This window comes from Rhinoderma darwinii, chromosome 1 (genome assembly GCF_050947455.1).
Source record: "Rhinoderma darwinii isolate aRhiDar2 chromosome 1, aRhiDar2.hap1, whole genome shotgun sequence".
Taxonomy (NCBI): Eukaryota; Metazoa; Chordata; class Amphibia; order Anura; family Rhinodermatidae; genus Rhinoderma; species Rhinoderma darwinii.
Window position 1 is genome coordinate 620,077,875 of NC_134687.1, and position 23,093 is coordinate 620,100,967.

The 23,093-nt window shown below is 41.1% G+C and overlaps 2 protein-coding genes and 1 long non-coding RNA gene across 8 annotated transcripts in view; 1 reads left to right on the forward strand and 2 right to left on the reverse strand.

Moving 5' to 3' along the window:
- The window catches only part of CAPSL (calcyphosine like), an 87,194-nt gene extending 68,493 nt beyond the window's left edge, over nt 1-18,701 (reverse strand). For 2 of the 5 annotated variants that reach the window (XM_075841913.1, XM_075841922.1), the window contains exon 1: nt 18,364-18,700. In XM_075841913.1, coding sequence (XP_075698028.1) covers nt 18,364-18,380 — 17 coding nt within the window. In that variant the 5' untranslated portion in view covers nt 18,381-18,700. Of the gene's footprint in view, nt 1-838; nt 910-3,208; nt 3,303-18,363 lie in introns of those variants that run through there. The other 3 variants (XM_075841938.1, XM_075841944.1, XM_075841931.1) reach the window with 3 other exon arrangements.
- UGT3A2 (UDP glycosyltransferase family 3 member A2) overlaps nt 1-23,093 on the forward strand; it is a 26,354-nt gene continuing 3,261 nt past the window's right edge. Inside the window, exons 1-5 of one of the 2 annotated variants that reach the window (XM_075841900.1) lie at nt 1-187; nt 6,616-6,717; nt 10,149-10,263; nt 18,406-18,940; nt 20,752-20,983. In XM_075841900.1, the coding sequence (XP_075698015.1) occupies nt 91-187; nt 6,616-6,717; nt 10,149-10,263; nt 18,406-18,940; nt 20,752-20,983 (1,081 nt within the window). In that variant the 5' untranslated portion in view covers nt 1-90. Of the gene's footprint in view, nt 188-1,559; nt 1,724-6,615; nt 6,718-10,148; nt 10,264-18,405; nt 18,941-20,751; nt 20,984-23,093 lie in introns of those variants that run through there. The other variant, XM_075841891.1, reaches the window with a different exon arrangement.
- Nucleotides 22,757-23,093, reverse strand: part of LOC142663349 (uncharacterized) — a 26,211-nt gene continuing 25,874 nt past the window's right edge. Inside the window, exon 3 of the long non-coding RNA XR_012851085.1 lies at nt 22,757-22,846. This is a non-coding gene — a long non-coding RNA (uncharacterized LOC142663349). The remainder of the gene's footprint in view (nt 22,847-23,093) is intronic.

Here is a 23,093-nt window from a genome sequence, read left to right on the forward strand (position 1 = left end):
GTAAAGCTGAGCTGCAGGCACTCCTACAGACCGGAGACCTCGCTCTGCTCTCATAAACCTCGGAGCGAAGATTGAAACAAGGACCTGAAGATGGCAGGAGGCCGGGAGCCCCTTATTATCTTCCTTCTCCTTGTATTACATGTTCAGTGTCTACAAGGAGCCAAGATCCTGACACTATGTTTTGTTGGTGAGTTCACATACTTTACTTTTTTATGTTTTTGTTGTAATCCTGTTTGTTTCTTTGTACAGTCAGGAGTATTTTTATACACTGTGGCTTTGCAAGGTTTTGGATTTCTTTACAATGCTCCCTTTTATACTATGTGGTTGAGAATTGTATATTTCTTAGTGCACTTTGTGTTTTTTTGCTCTTTATTGTTGTTTTGGCTTTTTTCACTTTTCATTGGCTACAATAAGGAAAAAGCAAGCAGTAAAAACCCACATATAATAACTGCAAAGCATTTTCATAGAGTTGCTTCTTAGGTCCTTATTTAAAGATGTAGATTTCCAGATGGAGAACTTCAGCATTATTTGTTTTTTTTTGCCCCTTTTTGTTGCGGTGCAGTATTGTTTATACATTTTGCTAATTTTTAACTTGGCTTTTCTTGATGAGGCAGTACAGTAGCTTGCAGGTTATCGCTGTTACCCTGAAGAACTATAGTCCAGGGTTCAAATGCGACCAGGGGCAACATCTGCATAGAGATTAGGGCTGTGTTTTCTGTACGCATCAACTGCCTCTGCTGAAAAGGGCGCCTTGGGGCATTTGTGACCATCACAAATATTAATTGTATTACACATGAAGCTTATATTTGGAGAAAGAGGCATTAAGGCGATCCCTTACCTGGTCGCAGTCATTCCACTGTTTGTCTATGTCTCCCCATGTAGACCAGCATTTGTAACAGGAGGTACACTCTAAATGGAAAGTTGGAAAGCCGTATACAAGATCATTACTAAGAGGCAGGAAACCTACCAGCCTTATCACACCTAAGACTTGGGCTACACACAGACTTGTTGTACTTTGACAGGTGCAGACCATAAAAATATTTTATGTCCCGAAATAAATGGATTTTCATGTCACTCTCGCACAATATATAGATCAACAAGATAGATTGGCGGGTAATAAGTCTTGCACAAGTCGCTTTGTAAGTTGCACTTTGTTAGATGGGTCAACCAACAGCTTGCCCCTGCTGCTGAGACCCCAACAACCAGTTGTAATCTGTGGGAGACTCATCAGCAAGCTTTTAATTTCCCTGCAGCACCACTAGAGGGTAAATTAAGAATTACATGTTGACCATTGAAATCAGTGGCCTATCACGGATGTACTGGGTCATCCAGAGAGAGACACTCTTTGTAGCCACTCTGGCAAAGACATAATTTACTATAGTTAGTCATTTCTCGTGTGTCCGTTGTGTAACAATTGCTGGAAAACAAGTCACGCAGCTTCTATATATAGTTTCTTTAGTTCCAGTGCAGATTGTTCCGCAACAGATATTGCACAGATAAGCATCATGTTGTGTACTCTTGACATTGATCCAAGAGGTAAAGCTGAGCTGCAGAAACTCCTACAGACCGGAGACCTCGCTCTGCTCTCATTAACCTCAGAGCAAAGATTGAAACAAGGATCTGAAGATGGCAGGAGGAAGGGAGCTCCTTACTTTCTTCCTTCTCCTTGTATTACATGTTCAGTGTCTACAGGGAGCCAAAATCCTGACAATATGTTTTGTTGGTGAGTTCATGTACTTTACTTTTTTACCTTTTTGTTTTAACCCTGTGGCAGCAGCAGAAGAAATGTGCAGCCATCCATAGCATTCCCTAGGCAATAACTGATCACCAAATGATCGCCAGAATTTAACCCCTTAAGGCATGTATGGCATCAGCTGAATGTCGTTTTGCCCCTGCTGAAAGGGATCTGTTATTTACTATATGTTGCCATTCTTGAGCACTATTTGTTAGTATTTGAGCACTGTATGTTGCTATTTTTGTGCACTGTATGTTAGTATTTGAGCACTGTAAGGTGGTATCTACTTCGCCATTGTGTGGCACTGATGTTTAGACACTGTACAATTTAATTTTGCAGTGTATGGTAGTTATGTCTTGTGCTGTATATATATTGTACTGTTTGTATAGTTATTCGTACACTGTACAACAAAACACCAGAACAACATCCTTCATAAAGCTGGTCCTGATAGAGAATGTATGATTCTTAGTCCAGGTTCCTGCCACGCTGATGTATAATGTTTATGCAACACTACGGGGTAATAACCAAAATATCACAAATTGACAAAAACTGTTTTTAAGAATTACTAGGTACAAGTGAAAGGGATAGGCTAATAGTCTATTCGATTGTGATGCACATGTTGCTCTCAGCTGGCTAAACATAATTTTGGCAACTATGTGAACCCTAATTCTATAAGGTCTTATTCACACGAACATTGATTACGTCCATGTGACGGCCATTAAAAGAACGGCCGTCACACAGACACATGTAATTCAATTGGGCCGTTCACATGGACTGTGTGAAGGGTCCGTTAAAAAATAGGACATGTCCTATTTTTTTGCGCTTCACGCATCCCACCATAGACTCTAGTCTACAGGAGATGCGAGATATTGCATCCCGCACGGGTGAAGCACAGATGCAACTCGTACGTGAAAAATGGCAGTTTTTCATATCCGAGGTTTGCAACGCTCACGTGAATCTAGTCTTATACTGCACATTCCCTGTGTTTATATATATATATATACATATATATATATATATATATATATATATATATATATATATATATATATATATATATATATATATATATATATATATATATAGTGACAATCAAAATTAAAAAAACATTTTCTCTAAAACTGTAAAAAACAAATGTAAATGACCAGTAAATAAGATCATTGTCTTAGTCCAGGTAAATCTGGTGACAACCAATGCAGCTGCCTTAAAGTGAACCTCAACCTTTTATCATTATATTGTTTTTAGGTCCAACATTTTGTGCTGATTTATTTCTTAATATATGTTTATAGCGGTCTGAGCTCCGTTTTCTGATAAAAAGCTCCAAATCCCTTGCATAGACATAGAGTCAAAATGGTTTTCTGAGCCCCCAATAAAATTTTGTGATTGCAGGAAATGCCCTAAGATGACAAAATAACCTATACTCAAATGATAGACCCGCTGCCGCTTCAATGGTCCCCGGTGCTCTTTTATTACCTAGCTGCTTCGATGACGTGCCCGTATATCCATGTTGGCAATGCAGCCAATCACTGGCCTCAGCAGTGCTTCATACCCCCTCATCCCTCTCCAGTTGCTCTATCAGTCTCGGAGGTTACTAATTAACAAAAAGTTAATTGTGTAGACTAGATCAGAGGCCATCATCCAGATCCAGAAAGAATCAATGACACCGGTTGCTATGTAGCTTGTGACAATCTTTGCACTTACCGTACATGTTACAAACTTAAAAGTAAATATGTATCAAACTAGGTGAAATAAAGGAAACAGCTTATTAGAAACATTGGTAGTTTAAAGGCGATGCATACCTTTGAATGGAATTTTTTCCTTATTAAATCAATGTGTTTCGGGTTTTTAGGCCATTTGCTTATTGACTTTAATAAAATATATATATATATATATATATATTTTTACGATCAGCGTCTATGAATCCTGTATGCAAAAAAGCTATATCGTTCTCTCTCAGCTGATTCCGTCAGTTTAGCTATACAGCTAAACTGACAGCTCGGCTGAGAGTTTGTCCTGCGTGTGTCTGACGCACAGGTTCCAGCTAATGCTGATCACGTCTAAGTTCATGGACACAGGACCTGCTCTCAACCGAGCCATCAGTTCAGCTGAACTGACGGAATTGGCTTAGAGAGAACGATACAGCTTCTGTGTATGCAGAATACAAAGAAGCTGAATCCTAAAAGTAAAATAAAAATGTAATAAAAGTCATAAGAAAATTGCTTCAAAACACATTGATTTAATAAACAAAATAAAAAAAATTGGCACTCACAACTGTACATAGCCTTTAAAGGTTTGTCCCGGAGCAAAAAAAGGATCTGCTTTATTTTTTCCAGAAACAGCTCTACACCTGTCCACAGGCTGTGCCTATTATTCATGTTAATGGGGCTGAGCTGCAATACTAGATGCAGTCACATGAAGAGGGGGGCGCAGTTTCGGAAGAACCCTTAAAGGAGACCTCATACATTATGTCATGCTCTGCACTTTCAGATCCTGCACTAGGCATGATACTGTGTATCAGTTTTTCCTGTGATATTCCTTTCATATCTCGAAATTGCAGGGCCAAGCACTGAATGTCCAACAAATGTGTCCAAGTTTGCTTTGTTTCATCATCAGCTTGAAAGATAAAGCCGGCGCTGCCACTAAAAAGAGACAAAGGGTCAATTCAGCATAAGAATTGCTCAGGGGTTCCATGCTGTATGCAATGTTATTTGTAGGCTAGAAATTGTCGCGAAGAAACAAGCGGATCTTGATGGTCTTACTGCTGCGGTAGAGGTTCTCTGCTTTGTACAATCCCTTTTTATTAAATGGGGTCTCTCAACAATAAGCTGATCATAGGGTGACCGCATGCATATAAACATATCACCTAGCCCGTAGACTAGAAAATGACTTACCCCTTAACCAAATGAAACACATAACGCATAATAGTATTTTAAAGTGGGTTGACTCAGGGGTCGGCCACAGCTTTATTTAAAATAATTATCTTATTTAAGTAAATTCATAAATAGAAATATTGTCAATTAATTGTGGTCAACACAACCCGAATGCCGGCCTATGACAAAGGGCATGTAGGTAAGACCAGTAAACTTAAAATACCCACCAGCTGTGACTTAATACAACAGAATCTACAATACAAAGCCAAAATGAATGTAAACAATAATATATATATATATATATATATATATATATATATATATATATATATATATATATATATATATATATATAGACAGACAAATGGATCCAGCAGCAGCGGTATAGTATGGGCGCAAGCCCAAAGGGATAAACCAAGATCCCAATTTCATATAGAGCAAAAATCAGGCAGCACTCCGTTTATGAAGGTGAAAAAAGAGGGTACTTTTATTGTCCCATAGGCAACGTTTCAGCTCCTTCCCCTGGAGCCTTTCTCAAGCCTTCATAAACGGAGTGCTGCCTGATTTTTGCTCTATATATATATATGAGAGACTAGACATGGACCGCACATCCACTATATACTATGATCAATCGCGGCTAGGCAAAATTTATAAAAATATGAACATGAGGTTCTTTGTTAACATTTTGTTCAAATTGTATTCAAACCCACTTGCCACTTCACGGCGACCTCTTTAAAGTGGGTTCCTACTCTATCGATTGCAGCACCGTGTGGCGGTCACCGTCACTGCAGCAACGCTCCTGCAGAGGAAGCAACCCAGAGGTCCAAAAGCACCCATGCCATCAGGCCATGCCAAGCCTCCCTAGGTCTGGGCCACGTCCCCCCACAAGTGCAGCACCACAGCAACAGACACCACCCCACAGTAGCACAACGTATGAACAGATGGAATAAGCTCACCTTACCATGCGCCCCCAGTGGACAACTGAGAGTACAAGCAAGAGCAGAATCTCTGGTACCAGCACTCCACACATTTGGCCCAGCTAATTTTAATTTAGGAATGACCTCATAAGTTTTTCTGCTCTTGCTTGTGCTCTCAGTTGTCCACTGGGGGCGCATGGTAAGTTGAGCTTATTCCATCTGTTCATACGTTGTGCTACTGTGGGGTGGTGTCTGTTGCTGTGGTGCTGCACTTGTGGGGGGACGTGGCCCAGTGCCATGGAGGCTTGGCATGGCCTGATGGCATGGGTGCTGAAATCTCGGCCAAAGGAGACTGAGTTAGAGGGAGCCACATCTTATATGCACTTCCAAATTTAAATAATAAACGCCCCTTAACCAATCAGGGGCCTAATTTAATACATGGCTGAAACTATGTGATGTCACCAAAACCCTAACTCTAGCATATAAAACTTAATTAACTCCTTACAGCAACAGACCCTGGCCCAGCGGCTATACGCCTGTGGGCCTACTAGTCTTTCTGCAGGACCCCCTGGAGGAACACGACAGTGAATGCACCATTACTCTGCAGTGCCACCAAAGTGGAAATCAAGCATTACACAGTGCCAACTGAAATCAACAAGCGGTCTAGGTAATGCATGGACCTGTCAGATCCTACAGTGTTAAAGGCATTCTGCAATCTAGCTAATAGATGAGGGTCCTGAACGGTAATGCCCCCAACCACCTCAGAATTCTTTATTACAGTATTTGAAATGGGTTTTCAAAACCACCCAAAACCTTTAAAGTCTAGAGGCTACTATACTTCTATATGTCCCCTACATTTAGTAAGTTATCAAAAAGTAGGTGGATAGATGGGAGTATGACAGCAAGTTTAGACTACACAGGGTTTATTTGTAGTCTGTTGCCATGGAGACACATTGATTAAGACTATTTTCAAAGTTGCTTCATTTTTCCTGCATTGAAATAATAATGATAATAAAAAAAAAAATGTTGCAAGCGTAGATGTAGCCGTACATTTATTACATTTGCACTCAAAAACTACTTCTTTCTTTTTAAGGTGGAAGTCATTATCTCTTAATGGATGAAGTTTCACGTGTTCTTCAAGACAATGGACATGATGTGAGGATGTTTTATCAGATTGGGGACGGGACACTCCCAGGTCTGAAACAACTGGTAGTATATTTGTGTATATAAAATAAACACATTGTGAACCAATATTTCCCTTAAAGGGGTTTTCCAGGGACACAAAACTTTTGACCTAATATTCTATGTAACTATTTAAAGGGGATTTCTACCTTCTGACAACTGATGACCTATCCCCCGGATAGGTCATCAGTACATGATCTGTGGGGGTCCGACACCCGAACCCTGCACAGATCAGCTGGTCCGGTGCCTCTGTGCAGCGGACGTACATGCCGGAAGCACTTAGCTCTGGCCGCGGAATAGCGGCCGAGCTGCAGTACCACAGCTCTGCTCCTATTCAAGTGAATAGGAGCAGACCTGCAGTACTGCAGCACGGCGGCTATGCTATGTACGGAACCAACTGCTTCCGGGCCCCGTACTTAGCATTAAGTGCCATAACATCTGGTGCCCGCAGTCCACAGAAGCGGCTTATCGGTGCGGGGTCTGGTTGTCGGACCCGCACTGATGATATACTGATTACCTGTCCGGTGGATAGGTCATCTGTTGTCAGAAGGTGGGCAACCGCTTTAATAAAATTCCTAATATATAATCTGTATTAAATCTGAAGACGTTACTTCCTATTCTCCCTACCTCTGCCCTGATGGAAATTCTGATTTTCATCTGTCTTTTTTTTTCTCTCGACACCGGCTCATGCGCGAGAGTTAGAACACACACAGACCTGTGCCGATACCTCACCGACCGATGTAACAATACAGGGCTGTTCTTTACTAATTATTCCACCCCCTCTGTGTCTATTGGCCCTCCCCACTAGTTCTCCCTTCCCTTAGTTTATACCGCCCACCTGATTTATCTGAGGTGCGGTCACAAAATCCTGTGACCGCACCTCAGATATCTAATGTGATCCCCATCATCCCTAAATATATGTACCGCATATATATGTAGCTATATATATATACACTACCGTTCAAAAGTTTGGGGTCACCCAGACAATTTTGTGTTTTCCATGAAAACTCACACTTATATTTATCAAATGAGTTGCAAAATGACTAGAAAATATAGTCAAGACATTGACAAGGTTAGAAATAATGATTTTTATTTGCAATAATAATTTTCTCCTTCAAATTTTGCTTTCGTCAGAGAATGCTCCATTTGCAGCAATTACGGCATTGCAGACCTTTGGCATTCTAGCTGTTAATTTGCTGAGGTAATCGGGAGAAATTTCACCCCATGCTTCCAGAAGGCCCTCCCACAAGTTGGATTGGCTTGATGGGCACTTCTTGCATACCATACGGTCAAGCTGCTCCCACAACAGCTCTATGGGGTTGAGATCTGGTGACTGCGCTGGCCACTCCATTACAGATAGAATACCAGCTGCCTGCTTCTTCCCTAAATAGTTCTTGCATAATTTGGAGGTGTGCTTTGGGTCATTGTCCTGTTGTAGGATGAAATTAGCTCCAATCAAGCGCTGTCCACAGGGTATGGCATGGCGTTGGAAAATTGAGTGATAGCCTTCCTTATTCAAAATCCCTTTTACCTAGTACAAATCTCCGACTTTACCCGCACCAAAGCAACCCCAGACCATCACATTACCTCCACCATGCTTGACAGATGGCGTGAGGACCTGTGAGGCGTCTATTTCTCAAACTAGAGACTCTAATGTACTTGTCTTGCTGCTCAGTTGTGCAGCGGGGCCTCCCACTTCTCTTTCTACTCTGGTTAGAGCCTGTGTGTGCTGTCCTCTGAAGGGAGTAGTACACACTGTAGTAGGAAATCTCCAGTTTCTTGGCAATTTCTCGCATGGAATAGCCTTCATTTCTAAGAACAAGAATAGACTGTCGAGTTTCACATGAAAGCTCTCTTTTTCTAGCCATTTTGAGATTTTAATCGAACCCACAAATGTAATGCTCCAGATTCTCAACTAGCTCAAAGGAGGGTCAGTTTTATAGCTCCTCTAAACAGCAAAACTGTTTACAGCGGTGCTAACATAATTGCACAAGGGTTTTCAAGTGTTTTCTAATCATCCATTAGCCTTCTAACACAGTTAGCAAACACAATGTACCATTAGAACACTGGAGTGATGGTTGCTGGAAATGGGCCTCTATACACCTATGTAGATATTGCATTAAAAACCAGACGTTTGCAGCTAGAATAGTCATTTAGCACATTAACAATGTATAGAGTGTATTTCTGATTAATTTAATGTTCTCTTCATTGAAAAAAACTGTGCTTGTCTTTAGAAAATAAGGAAATTTCTAAGTGACCCTAAACTTTTGAACGGTAGTGTATATATATATATATATATATATATATATATATATAAAAATATGTCCCTGGAAAACTCCTTTGAGTACATCCCTCTGGAAGGCCATACTCAACAAACCCATTAGGATATGCCTAAATATATTCACAAATTACATGTTTTTAGTAACTAAGATCTATAGTGAATGCAAGGAACCATCATGGATGATGACCAACAAAAGACTATCAAGTTCCTCTACTACAAGTTAGATCAATTCGAAAGGATCTGACCCCAATGGGTCTATTACTCCAGCTTTATGTATATACTTTACCCAGAACCCCCTGCTCAGTTATTTAATTGATGTTAGAGCCGGGCACAGGTCATCCTGATCCAACATAAGATTTCTTCCAAACATTGCTATGGTTCGTCTCCCCAATCTTCCCTCTCTCGTGTAGGATACATATGGTTGACCTTCTACTTCCTGAAAGAATGCATTCATTTTCCTCTGTTCTCCCTCTTCCTTTCTCATTTTTATAGATCTATCATAACCTAGTCTCTACACTATGGTGAGGTCTTATATTATGGGACCAAATGTACAGTATAGGGCCTTTCCTGGCCACTCTGGTCCCATCTTATTTACAGATCTTTCCTGACAGAAGACCATGGGTAGTCTATCACAACATAAGTTTTGCTATTCAAGAGTCAACTAAAGACGAATAATAAACCCTCTAGGAGTGTTTACGACAGCCATATTGGCTGTTATCCATTAACAGAGCATATCTGAATATTTCTTTAAAACTTAAACCCTGTCACATTCCAAGAATTTTTGAAAAACATGAATGCAATAAAAGCAGTGCAGACGTAAGGTGTAAGATCTCAGCGCACCTCGCAGGTACAATATAGGGAATCTCTGTTTACATCGGCATCCTGAATTTTTTTATAGCAGAAGCCACGACGCAGAGCCAGATCCATCATGTAACGATACCTCTGGCACGCGCAGACTTGATTAAATTATAATGGGTTCCATCATGGTGTATGTAGTTTTTACAGGAAGAATAGCGCTGCTTTATAGCGCTATTCTTCCTGTCCAATTTTTATGGAATTTGCGACCGAGCCTGAATTGTATATGTGAACCCAGCCTTACCTCTTCATAGGTGGAGCACCCAATAGTGACAATTGACCAAGTATCTGATATGTATTTATTTTAGGCTACAAGCTGCCGTCTACTCCATATCTAGTGTCCACATATTCCCTAGATGAGAAATACCTGAATGAATATGAACATTTTTTCACGGAGTATCAGAAAGAATTTTTCATGGGCAAGTATGTTACTTGGAATGTAAAGAAATTTCACTTACTGCATATGTGGCACATTTTACCTAATGCCTTATAGACAGATGATGTATCAAAATGCAATCCAATTAGAATAGCTTTAAAGCGGTTGTTATGGGATTAGAAAAAAGGATTTGATTTTTTTCTCCCGAAACGGTGCCTCTCTTGTCCATGGGATTTGCCTGGCATTGCAGCTCAGCTCCATTTAATTCAGTGGTGAGCTGCAATACCAATGAATCTTAAATGAAAATTAAAGTAACTTTGAATATAGTCTTGATTAAAAATGTCCAATTTATTATCATTTTGTATCTACAGCTCCTATGCAAACCTACAGTATGTGTCTCCATGGTAACAGACTACAATCTCTTTGTAGTCTGATTCTGCAGACATACTTCCTTTTATCTTTCCCTACTTACAGTGGCGTAACTATAGGGGTCGCAGCGGTCGCAATTGCGACCGGGCCCCTAAGCCAGGGGGGCCCGCAGCCGCCCACACCACATCAGTGAAAAGTTACCATAGTAACTGGGGCCTATGTAATAAACTACACAGGCCCCTGTTACTATAGTAACTGACAGTACTTACATTCCTCCTGGAGCGCAGCGGAGGTCTTGACGTCACAGCACTGTGCGCAGCGCATGACGACACAATGCTATGCGCTGCGCACAACATCCCGACCCTGGATGGAGTCAGGACCTGCACTGCGACCGAGGAGGGTAAGTTTGATACCACTGTCTGCTGGAGCTGAAAGGTCGGGGTCCGACTCCCGGGACCCCCACCAATCATCTGTTTTGAAGGTGGTGCAGCGCTTTTACGAGCCCTACTTCCTCTTTCTTTCAGTCACTTTCTCACACTGTGAGTCGCTGACACGGACGTGTCAGCGATTCACAGTGTGAGCAAGTAAGGGAAATGAAGGGGAAACAGCGCTTGTACAAGCGCTGCAGCCCCTTCAAAACAGCTGATTGTCAGGGGTCTCGGGAGTCGGACCCCGACCCATCAGCTATTTATGGCCTATCCTGAGGATAGGCCATCAATGTTTAGGGACTGGACAACCCCTTTTAAGCCTACCATGTGACAGGCTTAGATACAGGGCCCCAGCAGAGAGTAATCTTATACTGTATAAGATTACTGTCTGCTGGACCCTGTATCTAAGCCTACCTTAGATACAAGGTCCAACAAACAGTATCACACATGCACATGGGCCCTTTATCTAAGCCTACCATATGTGTTTGGCTGTGTTCACATCAGTGTTCCCCTTCCATTGAGGGGTTCCTTCGGAGGTTTCTGTCGGGTAACCCCTCAACGGAACGGCAAACTGAAACCTCAGCTTCCGTTTCCCTCACCATTGATCTCCATGGTGACGGAAATGTTGCTAAAGGTTTCCGTTTGTCACCGTTGTGAGGGTTCCATTGTTCTTGACGCAACCAATAGCGCAGCCAACTATTCAGGGGTTACCCAACAGAAACGTCCGCGGAAGGTCAGCGGTGATGTGAACTGGCCCTTAGTCATTGGACTACGTTGGATTCGAGAACTACTTCGATGACGTTTTTTTTTATTATCAATAAAATGGTTAATGAGGGTTGTGTGTGTTTTTTTTATTTCAATAAGCCTGTTTTTTTCTATGTCTGTGTTTTTTTTAAACTTTGTTACTACCGCCTTATTAATAGCTGCTGGCTGATTACTTATGCGGGGCTTAGTGTTAGCCGCTGTAGAGGCTAACACTAACCCCATTATTACCCCGGTACCCACTGCCACCAGGGGTGCCGGGAAGAGCCGGGTACAATCCAGTACCCGACCATCTCTAGCGACGGTAGAGGACTGGGGCGGCCGCAGGCTGGTATTATTAGGATGGGAAAGGCCAAACAGTGGCCCTTCCCACCCTGGTAATGCTAGCTTGCTGTTGCTGTGTTGTATCTGGCTGGTTATGAAAAATGGGGGGGACCCCACATAGTTTTTTTTTTTAAATAAATAAATAAATAATTGTTAAGAACGATGTGAGGTTCCCACATTTTTATAACCAGCCGGATACAATACAGCAGCCTAGCATTACCAGCGTGGGAAGGGCCACTGTTTTTCCCAGCCTAATAATACCAGCCTGTGGCCGAGCCAGTGCCCAACCATCACTACAGATGGTCAGATACTGGATCGTACCCGCATCTTCCCAGCACCCCTGGTGGCGGTGGGTACCAGGGTAATATTGGGCGGTTAGTGTTAGCCTCTGCATCGGCTAACATTAAGCCTCGCTGTAGCAATGGACATTGTCAATCAGCCAGCAGCTATTATTAAGGTGGTAATAATAATGTTTAGAAAAATACAAATACATAGAAAAAATACTTTATTGAAATAAAAATCCCACACAACCCTCGTTATCCATTTTATTGAGAATAAAAAAAATGCCTTTATCAAAGTAGTCCTCGAATCCGACGTAGTCCAACAACCGAACTTGTAAAAAAACACAAACACACAAAAATAATTAGTAACAAATAAAAAAGCAAAACAATTATTATTCTTACCTTTCCTGGGTCCAGAGCTGGAGCCACAATGTCAGCGAGCTGAGCCCTGTATCTAATCCTATCATGTGTGATACTGTCTGCTGAGCCACTGTATCTAATCCTATCATGTGTGATACTGTCTGCGGAACCACTGTATCTAATCCTATCATGTGTGATACTGTCTGCTGGCCCTTATATCTAATCCTGTCATGGGTGATACTGTCTGCTGAGCCACTGTATCTAATCCTATCATGTGTGATACTGTCTGCGGAGCCACTGTATCTAATCCTATCCATAGCTATAGGGTCGTAGTGCTATAGATATGCTGTCTCCTATATACACATATACATACACACACACACATTTTTTTTTGGGGGGGGGTATATATATTGGGGCTATTTCCCCTGACGTTTCAAGACCGTAGTGACGCCCCGGCTGCTAGTGCTACATCGTTGGGTCACTTAGGAGAGCCAGAGATGCAGCTAAAAGCTGCGGGAAATCGGCCATGAGAAGTTGGGGGCAAAATGAAAAACCTTTGCATCGGGGCCGTTTAGCTACGCCCCTGCCTACTTACATACATATGGTAGGTTAGCAAGAAGCAGGAGACAGATGGATGACAATATGACTGTAGAATCCAGGTTTTATTTGTAGTCTGTTAACATGGAGACCCACAGGTCTGCATAGGAGTGTTGGCCCTAAACGATAGGGAATCTTTATTTAAAGAAGTTGTACAGTATTGCTTTCTTCTAGATAAAGCGCCACACCTGTCCATGTGTTGTGTCTGATACGGCATCTCTGATCCATTAACCCTTTGATGCACCATGACGACACTGTAAGTCATGATGCGGGGGTTGAAGTACGGAGTGGGATCATGGGCTAAACCCGCTCCATACGCTTCGAGTGTCAACTGTGTATTACATCTATGCCGTTAAAAAGAAGAATGAACAGCCCATTGCCCCCCCCCACCCCACGTGATCTCAGGGCGCCGATAGTTGTCATGGAAGCCTGGATGACTAATGAAGGCCCACAGGTCTGCTATCACTCTGCTCCTGTTAAGCCCTGCCTCTGCAATACGTGCCAAGTAAAACTATAACTCCCCCCACAAACAGTTCACAATGCTCCATTGGCGGAAAAATAAAAACATTATGGCTCTTTGAAGGAGGAAAGGGAAAGACAAAAACTAAAATATGAAAAATGGCTTGTACTTCAAGGGGTTAAAATGATTGGGGCTGAGCTCCAATACCACACACAGCCCATATTTTTCTAATTCTATCCTTTAAGACTATTTGCAAAGTCATTTTTCATTGCAGACGCACTAAAACAATTTAAAAAACAATGGTTGCAAAAGTGGATATAGCCCATAAGTGTAGCAAAAGAGAGTCACCCGTGTTTGAGGTCAATGATAGCCAATGCCAACATAGGAGTACTGGTAGTAGTCCAGTGGATCATAGAATTACAAGCTCAGTTAGCCGTGGAAGATATCAATCCAATAAAGTCAATGGTGTTCAGAGGTAAACTCAGGTGCAGGGAGCAGCAATCCACTCATCTTTTGCCCTGGTGTATTAACCTTAGAGAGCAGGTACAGACTGTGAACCTCATGGGACATTAACTTCACAGATTCAGCGATGAGACCTTCTGTAGAGGTCTCCTTGTGAGGTGTTATCTCCTCCGACCAAGTAACACGGTTTCCCAACTTATCAGGTTCCCTTTTGATTAGTTTGACCTCCTTAATTTACAACTTGTACTTCCACAAAGAAACCACCACAGCCAGGGGCGGACATATTGCCTGTACAGCGAGTGCAGCTGCACACAATGCCTAGGGGGGGGGGGGAGCTTGCTGCTCATATCTGATGTGTGATGTATGTGTGATGTGTGTGCTCTATTGTCTGATGTGTGTGCAACGTGCGTTTTGCGCACAACGTGTTTAACTGGTGTCCACCAGACTAGACAGGACCTCATATTGTTTTCTCCCGTGTAGTAACTTCTTTTGGTGCCTTCTCCCAATATGGTGAATGGTCATACTGGGTACAAATTGCCATAACATGCAGTCCCATATAATAAGCATCGGACATTATAGTGTTCAAATAACAGTGCCATATGTTGACCAAATAACACTTCCATATAGTTGCCTAAATAACAATGAAATACACTGCCACCACCAGAATACTCTGCAAAAAGTGCTATACAATGTGTAAAAAATTATACTGTTGTCCCAGGACAGGTGATAATTGTTTGATCACTAGGGGCCCTACTGCTGGGACCTCCACCAATCATTAGAATAGGGGTCCCGAATCGCTAGATCCTCTTCACTGCACCACCCGCAGTGAGTAGGAGCTTGAATAGAGCGGCGGTCAATCATACACCCGCTGCTCCATTGAATGTCTGTGAGAATGACAAAAAAAATATACATAAAATACACAATATATAATACATAAAATATATATAATACACAAGAAAGTTTGATCAGCACATTCCAGCAAGATGAAGAAAACGTGCACAGGTGCAAGTACGCCTGTAACTGTAAAACAATACACAAGAAAATGTCAACAGCCCTCTGCGAACACCAATGCCACCTAAAACACCATATGTAAATAAATATGCATTGCTGCTGAAACTACTTACAATAGTGAGGTTATTAGCGCACATTTTGATCAAATTGTATGAGCCCATCTGCCATGACAAGGCGACCTCACTTATAAGGTGGGTCCCTACACTGAACATACACCCTATTCTGGGTCAGAGCCCTCAGAATATACTTGGGGAAGGCAGAAACCAGCTTTAAAATCACCCTAGGGCAAAATGGGAGTAGTGCAAGATCAAAAATGGAGGCAGTCACTACCCCCACCTATACATACATATATATATAACAGGAACAAAAGACGAGTAACGGCACCAGGACTTCAATGTTGGGGAGATGTTGGTTTATTCACCACCAGGTGGAAAGAATGAGCAACGTTTCGGTTCACACCTGAACCTTTCTCAAGCTAATTCCAAAAGTGCATAGTGCCACATATATATAGAGATACACAGGGTATACAGTAAATAATACAATTAATAAAACATATGTTATAAATCAGTCAAAAAAAAGAAACATGATCATAAAAATAGTGATAATGTGTAAATCAATGTGACCAATAAATGTATTCAAGTCCAACATCTCTCAATATGTAATAAATAGTGCAAAAATATCTAAGATAAAGTTATTACCCTAATAGGTGACATTAACTCATAATGAAGGGGAGGAGCAGAGGCAGGATTATATTCCAACATAGTTGTAATAAATAAAAATAGAGATTACGCAATAGGATTTACAGTGTCAGCTCTCGGTGGTGCGTGGAGTAAACAATGGCGTCCCGCGATCAATAGTGCGCATGCGCAAGATGGCGAACTACCGGAAGTGCGTCATATGGAACGCATCTCTGGAACGCAATATGATCGCGCATGCGTGGAAACAACACCGTCCCAGCGCATATTTGGACAATACAAAATAGCCATTGAAAAAGTATATAACATGCAATATATGTTTTTTATATAGATCGAAATAGATATACATGTATATATATAATTATATGCATATGTCAAAGACTCTATATGGAGTCTAGATTATAATGGCCACGGACTGCAAAATCAGTGGGGAGACCGGTTAACTGGTTCCCGACCGCTGGCTGTGTTTTTACGGCCAGCGGTCAGGGTCCTTAAAACCCGAGCCATAGACTTTTTACGGCTCAGGTTTTAACTTGCTGCCCACGCGATCGGGCAGCTGAATGTCGGGTCTCCGGCTGTCAGTGACTGCCGGGGACCCTGAGGAGAGGATAGAAGCAGCTAAGCTGCTTCTGTCTTCTCCGATGTCTTTTTACACAGCGCTCAATGAACGCTGTGTATAGGAATAGAGACAGCAGCAGCGGCGCTGTCTCTATTCCTCCCGGTGATCATGTGACTGGTCACATGATCGCTGGGTGCCGTTAGTGACAGACTGCTGCTGGGTCTTACTAGACCCAGCACAGCCCTATTAGTGACAATCGTCACTATGAGAGGGCTGATTTCCCCTGTAACTGGGGCTGCTGTGCAGAAACATTGTGTAAAAGAGAGAAAAAAAATATATAAAGTTCCCCAGAGGTCTTTTTTGACCTTTGAGGGACAGACCACAGTAATAAAAAAATAGTAAAGTAAAGTGCAAAAAAAAAAAAAAAATAAATAAATACACATAAAATACCCACCCCAAAAAAAACGTTCCCCCCGCCAATCATTGTTGTAACGCTAGCGCTGACCCAATTACCCTAATATAGACATGTAATATATTAAAATTTACGATAGACAATGACGATCACAAATAAAAGGTCTATTTTAGGGTAAAACTATGTTATTACCAAAAAAAAATAGCTAAAACGTAACAAAGCTTATTTTTTAACTATTATTTTCAAACTTTATGAATAAAAATTCTAAAATAGCAAAAAATGTGTGTATAAAAACGATAAAAAAAGAAACCTGCATTGTCTACGGAAAAAACATCGCAAAAATCACGTAGTTAGCCCAACAAATAAAAAAGTTATAGCCATTTAGCTAACACGTGCTAAAAAGGGCTAAACGGTGTCTGGTCCTGAAGGCGCAAAATAGCCCGGTCCTGAACTGGTTAAACCTGATTAGACAGGTAACCACACCACCAAAAAACAAGGGTGGTATCGACAACCCACCTATTTATTTGTTCAGGACCATACAATTGTATAATAATGACAGTCAGATATAGCATGTACATAAATTAGAAAAAAAAATAATAAATTGATTCAAATGCTATTAGAGTTTATTCCATACATTTTTCACAGAGAGCATCTAATATACAGAAAAATTATACATATATTTTTTAGAAAAAATAATAATCCTTGGAAAAAAATTGATTGAAAAAAGCATCCTCTGCTATGATGTATATCCCTTCATACAAAGAGTCAATCTCTGTAACGAAAAAAAACACAACATAGTGAGTGAATATTCATATATTTATATTGTATATGAAAATCCAGATTAAGGTTCAGATCTATATTTATGTGAATATAAAAACAATAGTATAAAAAAATCCCACTTATACCCAAGAGAATAAACCGGATGAAGCTATTTCGGACTCATGACAGATCATGGCAAATTTATATTGACTGTCAAATATGTGGAAAATATGTATAATCAACATTAAGTCCCTTTGGGGACATAGTTTCAAGAGTAAAAATCCACTCTAGTTCTTTTCGTTTGAGGGCCAGCTCTCTATCCCTTCCCGTCTGTTTAGGGGTACAGAATCAATGATTTTAAAACGCATTTGTGATACATTATGTCTACAGTCTAAAAAATGGTTCCTCATCCTAAGGGTTACTTCAGTGGTGGTCTCACCCACATAGTATAGGCCGCAGGGACAACTCAGTAGGTAAATTGCAATAGAAGCCCTGAATTTTTAAGGTTTTACCTGTTTGTGGATGACAAAAACTCTCCCTTAATCATGTGATTACACATATTGCACCCCAGGCAAGGAAAGCATCCACGTTTTGGAGGGGCTAGAAGACTCTGTGACCTTTTGATTTTAGATCCAATATCTGCCTTTACATTTTTATATATATATTACCTCTTTTTATGTATCATTTTTATTCTATCTTCTTTCTTACAGAGGGGGGATCCAGGCTCTCTTCGACTTGATGAGTGTACTTGCAAATCAGTGCCAAGCCTCTATGAACCAGACAGATATTTTGAACTTCCTAAAGCAAGAAAAATTTGACATTGCTGTAATAGACGGATTTAATCCTTGCACCTTTTTGGTCTCTGAAAAGCTTGGCATTCCGTATATCGCCATCTTTCCTGGAATCTTTGCCAATTCCATGGCCATTGGTTTACCAAGCCCTCCATCCTATGTTCCGGCATTTCCTTCGCAGCTCACTGATCACATGAATTTCCTGCAACGTTTGAAAAACACTTTTATGTATATTGGCTCATACGTAGTAGAGAAAAAAATCGAGGCAATATTTAGTACCATCTTTGAACGCCATTTTCCCACTGACTCTAGGCCTTCTTTATTTGACCTTTACCAAAATGCAGAGCTTTGGATATACAATGTGGATTTTAGCATTGAATTTGCACGTCCACTTCTTCCTAACATTCAATATATTGGGGGACTACTGGCAAAGCCGGCAAATCCAGTATCTCATGTGAGTATAAAAAGACTGAAATAAAGAAGAATTAGGCTTGTTTCGCATCATCAATTCATACCAACGTTTCTACTGAACCAAACTTAGATTGCCATGAAACTCTATGATGATCTAAGTTTGAGTCCGTGGAACTGCTGAGGAGTCGGGTCCTGGTGCCATAATATGGATGCTAAAATGAAGCCATATTTCAGTCGTGTAAAAAAGTCAACAGAAAATGCATATTAATTTCTGTGGAGGGAAGTTAATGAATTTAGAGCTGTCATGTTATTAGAGCTAGCCGAAAGTAATGGGATCCACCAACATCAATATACTGTCTGTGGCAAGTTAAAGCGTGGCTCTAGTGATCCACTTAAAAATCTCTTACGATATGCGCCTCTGTGTATAAATGTAAGTTTCCAATCTAGATTCAAACAATTATTGCTTTATGCTGTTTATTAGCTTCATTCACTTGCAGGCTGTAAACTACATACAATTACTGCAGCCCTTTACTTTCTCCCTGCTGATCTCAGCTGCAAGAGCGAATTGATCGATTAATCGATAGATGCAAAGATAGATAGATAAATAGATAGATGATAGATAGATAGATAGATAGATAGATAGATAGATAGATAGATAGATAGATAGATAGATAGATAGATAGATACCACTAAAGTAACTTGAAAATCTTAAATAAAGGGCTGTCTGTGTGTCTGTAGAGGGAACTTGCTAGCTAATAAAGTACTGTGATTACAGCAGCCTTTGCACTAATTTAAACAAACACTTTCCAAGTACAATGTAAGCTAGCAGGCTTGTAGAAACAGTTACCATGACCGGACTACAGCTCCTCTTTACCTGTAACATGGCAAACAATGATAATGACATCCTGTAAGTGAATTATGAAAAAGGAGGTCTGCAATACTAACAGTTGAGCTTTGAAGGGAAAGGCCCACCAAATGTCATGTACATGATGATCTGAGAGTACAGGGAAGATTTTATTTTCCCATAGAGGTACACGTAAAAGGGTTATTCCCAACTAAGATATTTAGATAATTGTCTGACAGATTGGTGAGGCAGTGGCTAGTTCAAGGTGGGAAATTCATGGAAAGATGGCCACGCTTGGCTGTTTTCATAACTCCCATAGTTCTTAATATAGGTGCTGGCACCACAGCTGAGATCTGCATCTATCAGACATTTATTGCATATCCTGTGATCATTCCATAATATAGAAACAACACAAAACTTTGAGGGCCAGAATACGGTTTAGTACCTCACTCGAGAAGCATTTTATGGCCAAAATGCACGTGGTCATGTGCGTAAGGCCTTACCCAGCCAGAGCCAGGATTTGACAAATAATGAGGCTACAGAGACTGTATATGTAAAGGGGTTGTCCAGTTAAGAAAACCATTTTCATACACCCTATTAGGGAATTCTGAGTTAATACAGGAGGTCCCCTCTTCAGGATGCTCATGTCTTGGCCAGTAAGGAGAGTGGTTACAAAGATCATCTCTTGCTCTTGAGGATCGGTCCTGTCCTGTATTACAGAGACAACCAATTAATATGAATAGACACTGTGTAATGCTTGATTTCCCCTGTGGGGGTGCTGCAGGAAAATGTAATACTTATTGTCAGATTTACACGTAGATTACAGCTGATCACTGGGGGTCTAAGCAGGAGGACTCTTTTGAGATCTGATTATTATCAAGGGATCCTTTTAACAAGTAGGGATTGTCCAAAGTGGAAAATACCTTGAAACATACTAGACTGATGACAATGTGATCTGTATTTTACCCTTCTGGCTACTAATTTATACCCATTTCTGTGCCTTTGCCTAGGATCTAGAGGACTTTATAGCCGAGTCAGGAGAGTCTGGGTTTATTGTGGTGACACTGGGCTCTATGCTATCCACAATCCCTATAAAGGATCTTGTAAAGGAGATGAATTCCGCATTTGCAAATATCCCACAGAAGGTTATCTGGAGATATAAGACATCACTTTGGCCAGCAGACCTTAAAGTGGCTCCCAATGTCAGACTCATGGACTGGGTGACCCAGAATGATCTACTAGGTAAACAAAAACCTACTGCTGACATTGTTGCTATATCTGTATTTACTTTAAATTGGATCTAAGATCTCTCTAGACCAGGGCTCCTCCACCTTTTGTTTTACTGAAGCCTCACTGGTCACTGGTGGAAGTCCATGCCTAGATTGAAAATGTATCTAAATATATCTTTCATTTATCACCTGGACCCAGTATAACATTAAAATAAGCAAAAAAAATTATCAAAGATTTTGCTAAACCAGAGATTGAAGAAGGAACAACCACCAGGGTATTAATGCTTCTGTTAAAACTTCTTTCCATACTCCCATAACTAAAAAGTCTGGAAAACTCCTGGAAAAAGAGGGGAACCTGCCAGAAGAGTAGGCAAATCTCCTCGTGACAGTGTCCGTCTTAGAATATTCTCACTTCTCTACATTCCTGCAGTCCTCTTCACTCCCGCTGTGGACAGATTCCTGAAACCGGCTTTAGTCTAAAGCGGTGCATGGGAGTGAAGAGGACTGCAGGAAAAGTGAGTGGCAAGTATCTGAATGCCTGATCTGGGGTCCGGGTCTGGGATCTGTATTTATTTAGATTGTCTGGTCTGGGGTCTGCATTAGTTTAGGGGGTCTGGTCTGGGATATGTATTAGTTTAGGGGCTCTGGTCTGGAGTCTGTATTAGTTTAGAGGGTCAGGTATGGGGTCTGTATTTTAAGGGGTCTGGAATGAGGTCTGTATTAGTTTAGGTGGTCTGGTTTGGGTTTGTATTTATTTAGGTGGTCTCATCTGTGGTCTGTGTTTATTTTCTTGATTCAGGTCTGTGGTGGGTTTATTTGCACTATTTCGATTCACGTGCCGTAGGTTGGGGGCATGTCCTATATAAATCGGTGAGACGAAAGGGTGAAAATTTAGCAAGGCACACTTTTCAGAATCTCCCTGACGTCCATTCCCATTAGTTAAGAAAAGAGCAAAAAACACGGCACCACCTTGTGCGGGTCAATAGGTTAAGCAGGTGAGGAGGAAAAACATTACCAGTCTCACCTAAGGCCAAATATATAAATCGCAAAGATGAGTCCACAAATGCTGCTGCCAGATCCGAACCGGTGACCGCTTAGCAAAATGAATGGAAAGGTGAAAAGAAATGAATCTTCTGAAGGCGCTGCTGCGTGGTGAAATCAACGGAATAGCAGAGAGGTTTAGTCCAGGTATAAAATATCTTTTATTAGAACAAGACGTGGCTACGCGTTTCGACGCTGAAGACGACGCTTGTTCAGCGTCGAAACGCGTAGCCACGTCTTGTTCTAATAAAATATATTTTATACCTGGATTAAACCTCTCTGCTATTCCGTTGATTTCACCACGCAGCAGCGCCTTCAGAAGATCCATTTCTTTTCACCTTTCCATTCATTCCCATTAGTTGGCAAGTACAGGTTTTATCTTTGACCAGCCGCACCTCAGTTTAAGAAGCACTGCTCTAATACATAACAACTGGTGAAAATGCATTTTCAAACAGGGAGGCTGGGGCTGGGGCATGTATGTCGTTTCTGGCCTATGAAGAACTTAAACCTGCATACTTTTATGCAGAGGCAGATCCAGGATAGAATTCTAGAGCAGAGGGAGGAAAAATATTGCTTTGTTTGGTTAGACCATTTGCTATCACTTAGATACGTAAGCCTTACTGTCAACACGAGACAGAAAATAAAAGAATAACGGAAACAGAAACACCTAATCACACATTCAGGGTCAGACGTACATTTGCTCTTTCAGTCAAGGACAATGACTAAATTCAGTAACTCACAGGTGATATCATCTCTGATTGGAGTTGTTCTTTTTCCTTTTCTTCTCCATCTGGCGCAGGCCGCCATTATGACCAGCAGAATAGTGAGTGCAGCTCTGGAGTATAATACAGGATGTAACTCAGGATCAGTACAGGATAAGTAATGTAATGTATGTATACAGTGACTCCACCAGAAGAATAGTGACTGCAGCTCTAGAGTATAATACAGGATGTAACTCAGGATCAGTACAGGATAAGTAATGTAATGTATGTGCACAGTGACTCCACCAGCAGAATAGTGAGTGCATCTCTGGAGAGTATAATACAGGCTGTAACTCAGGATCAGTACAGGATAAGTAATGT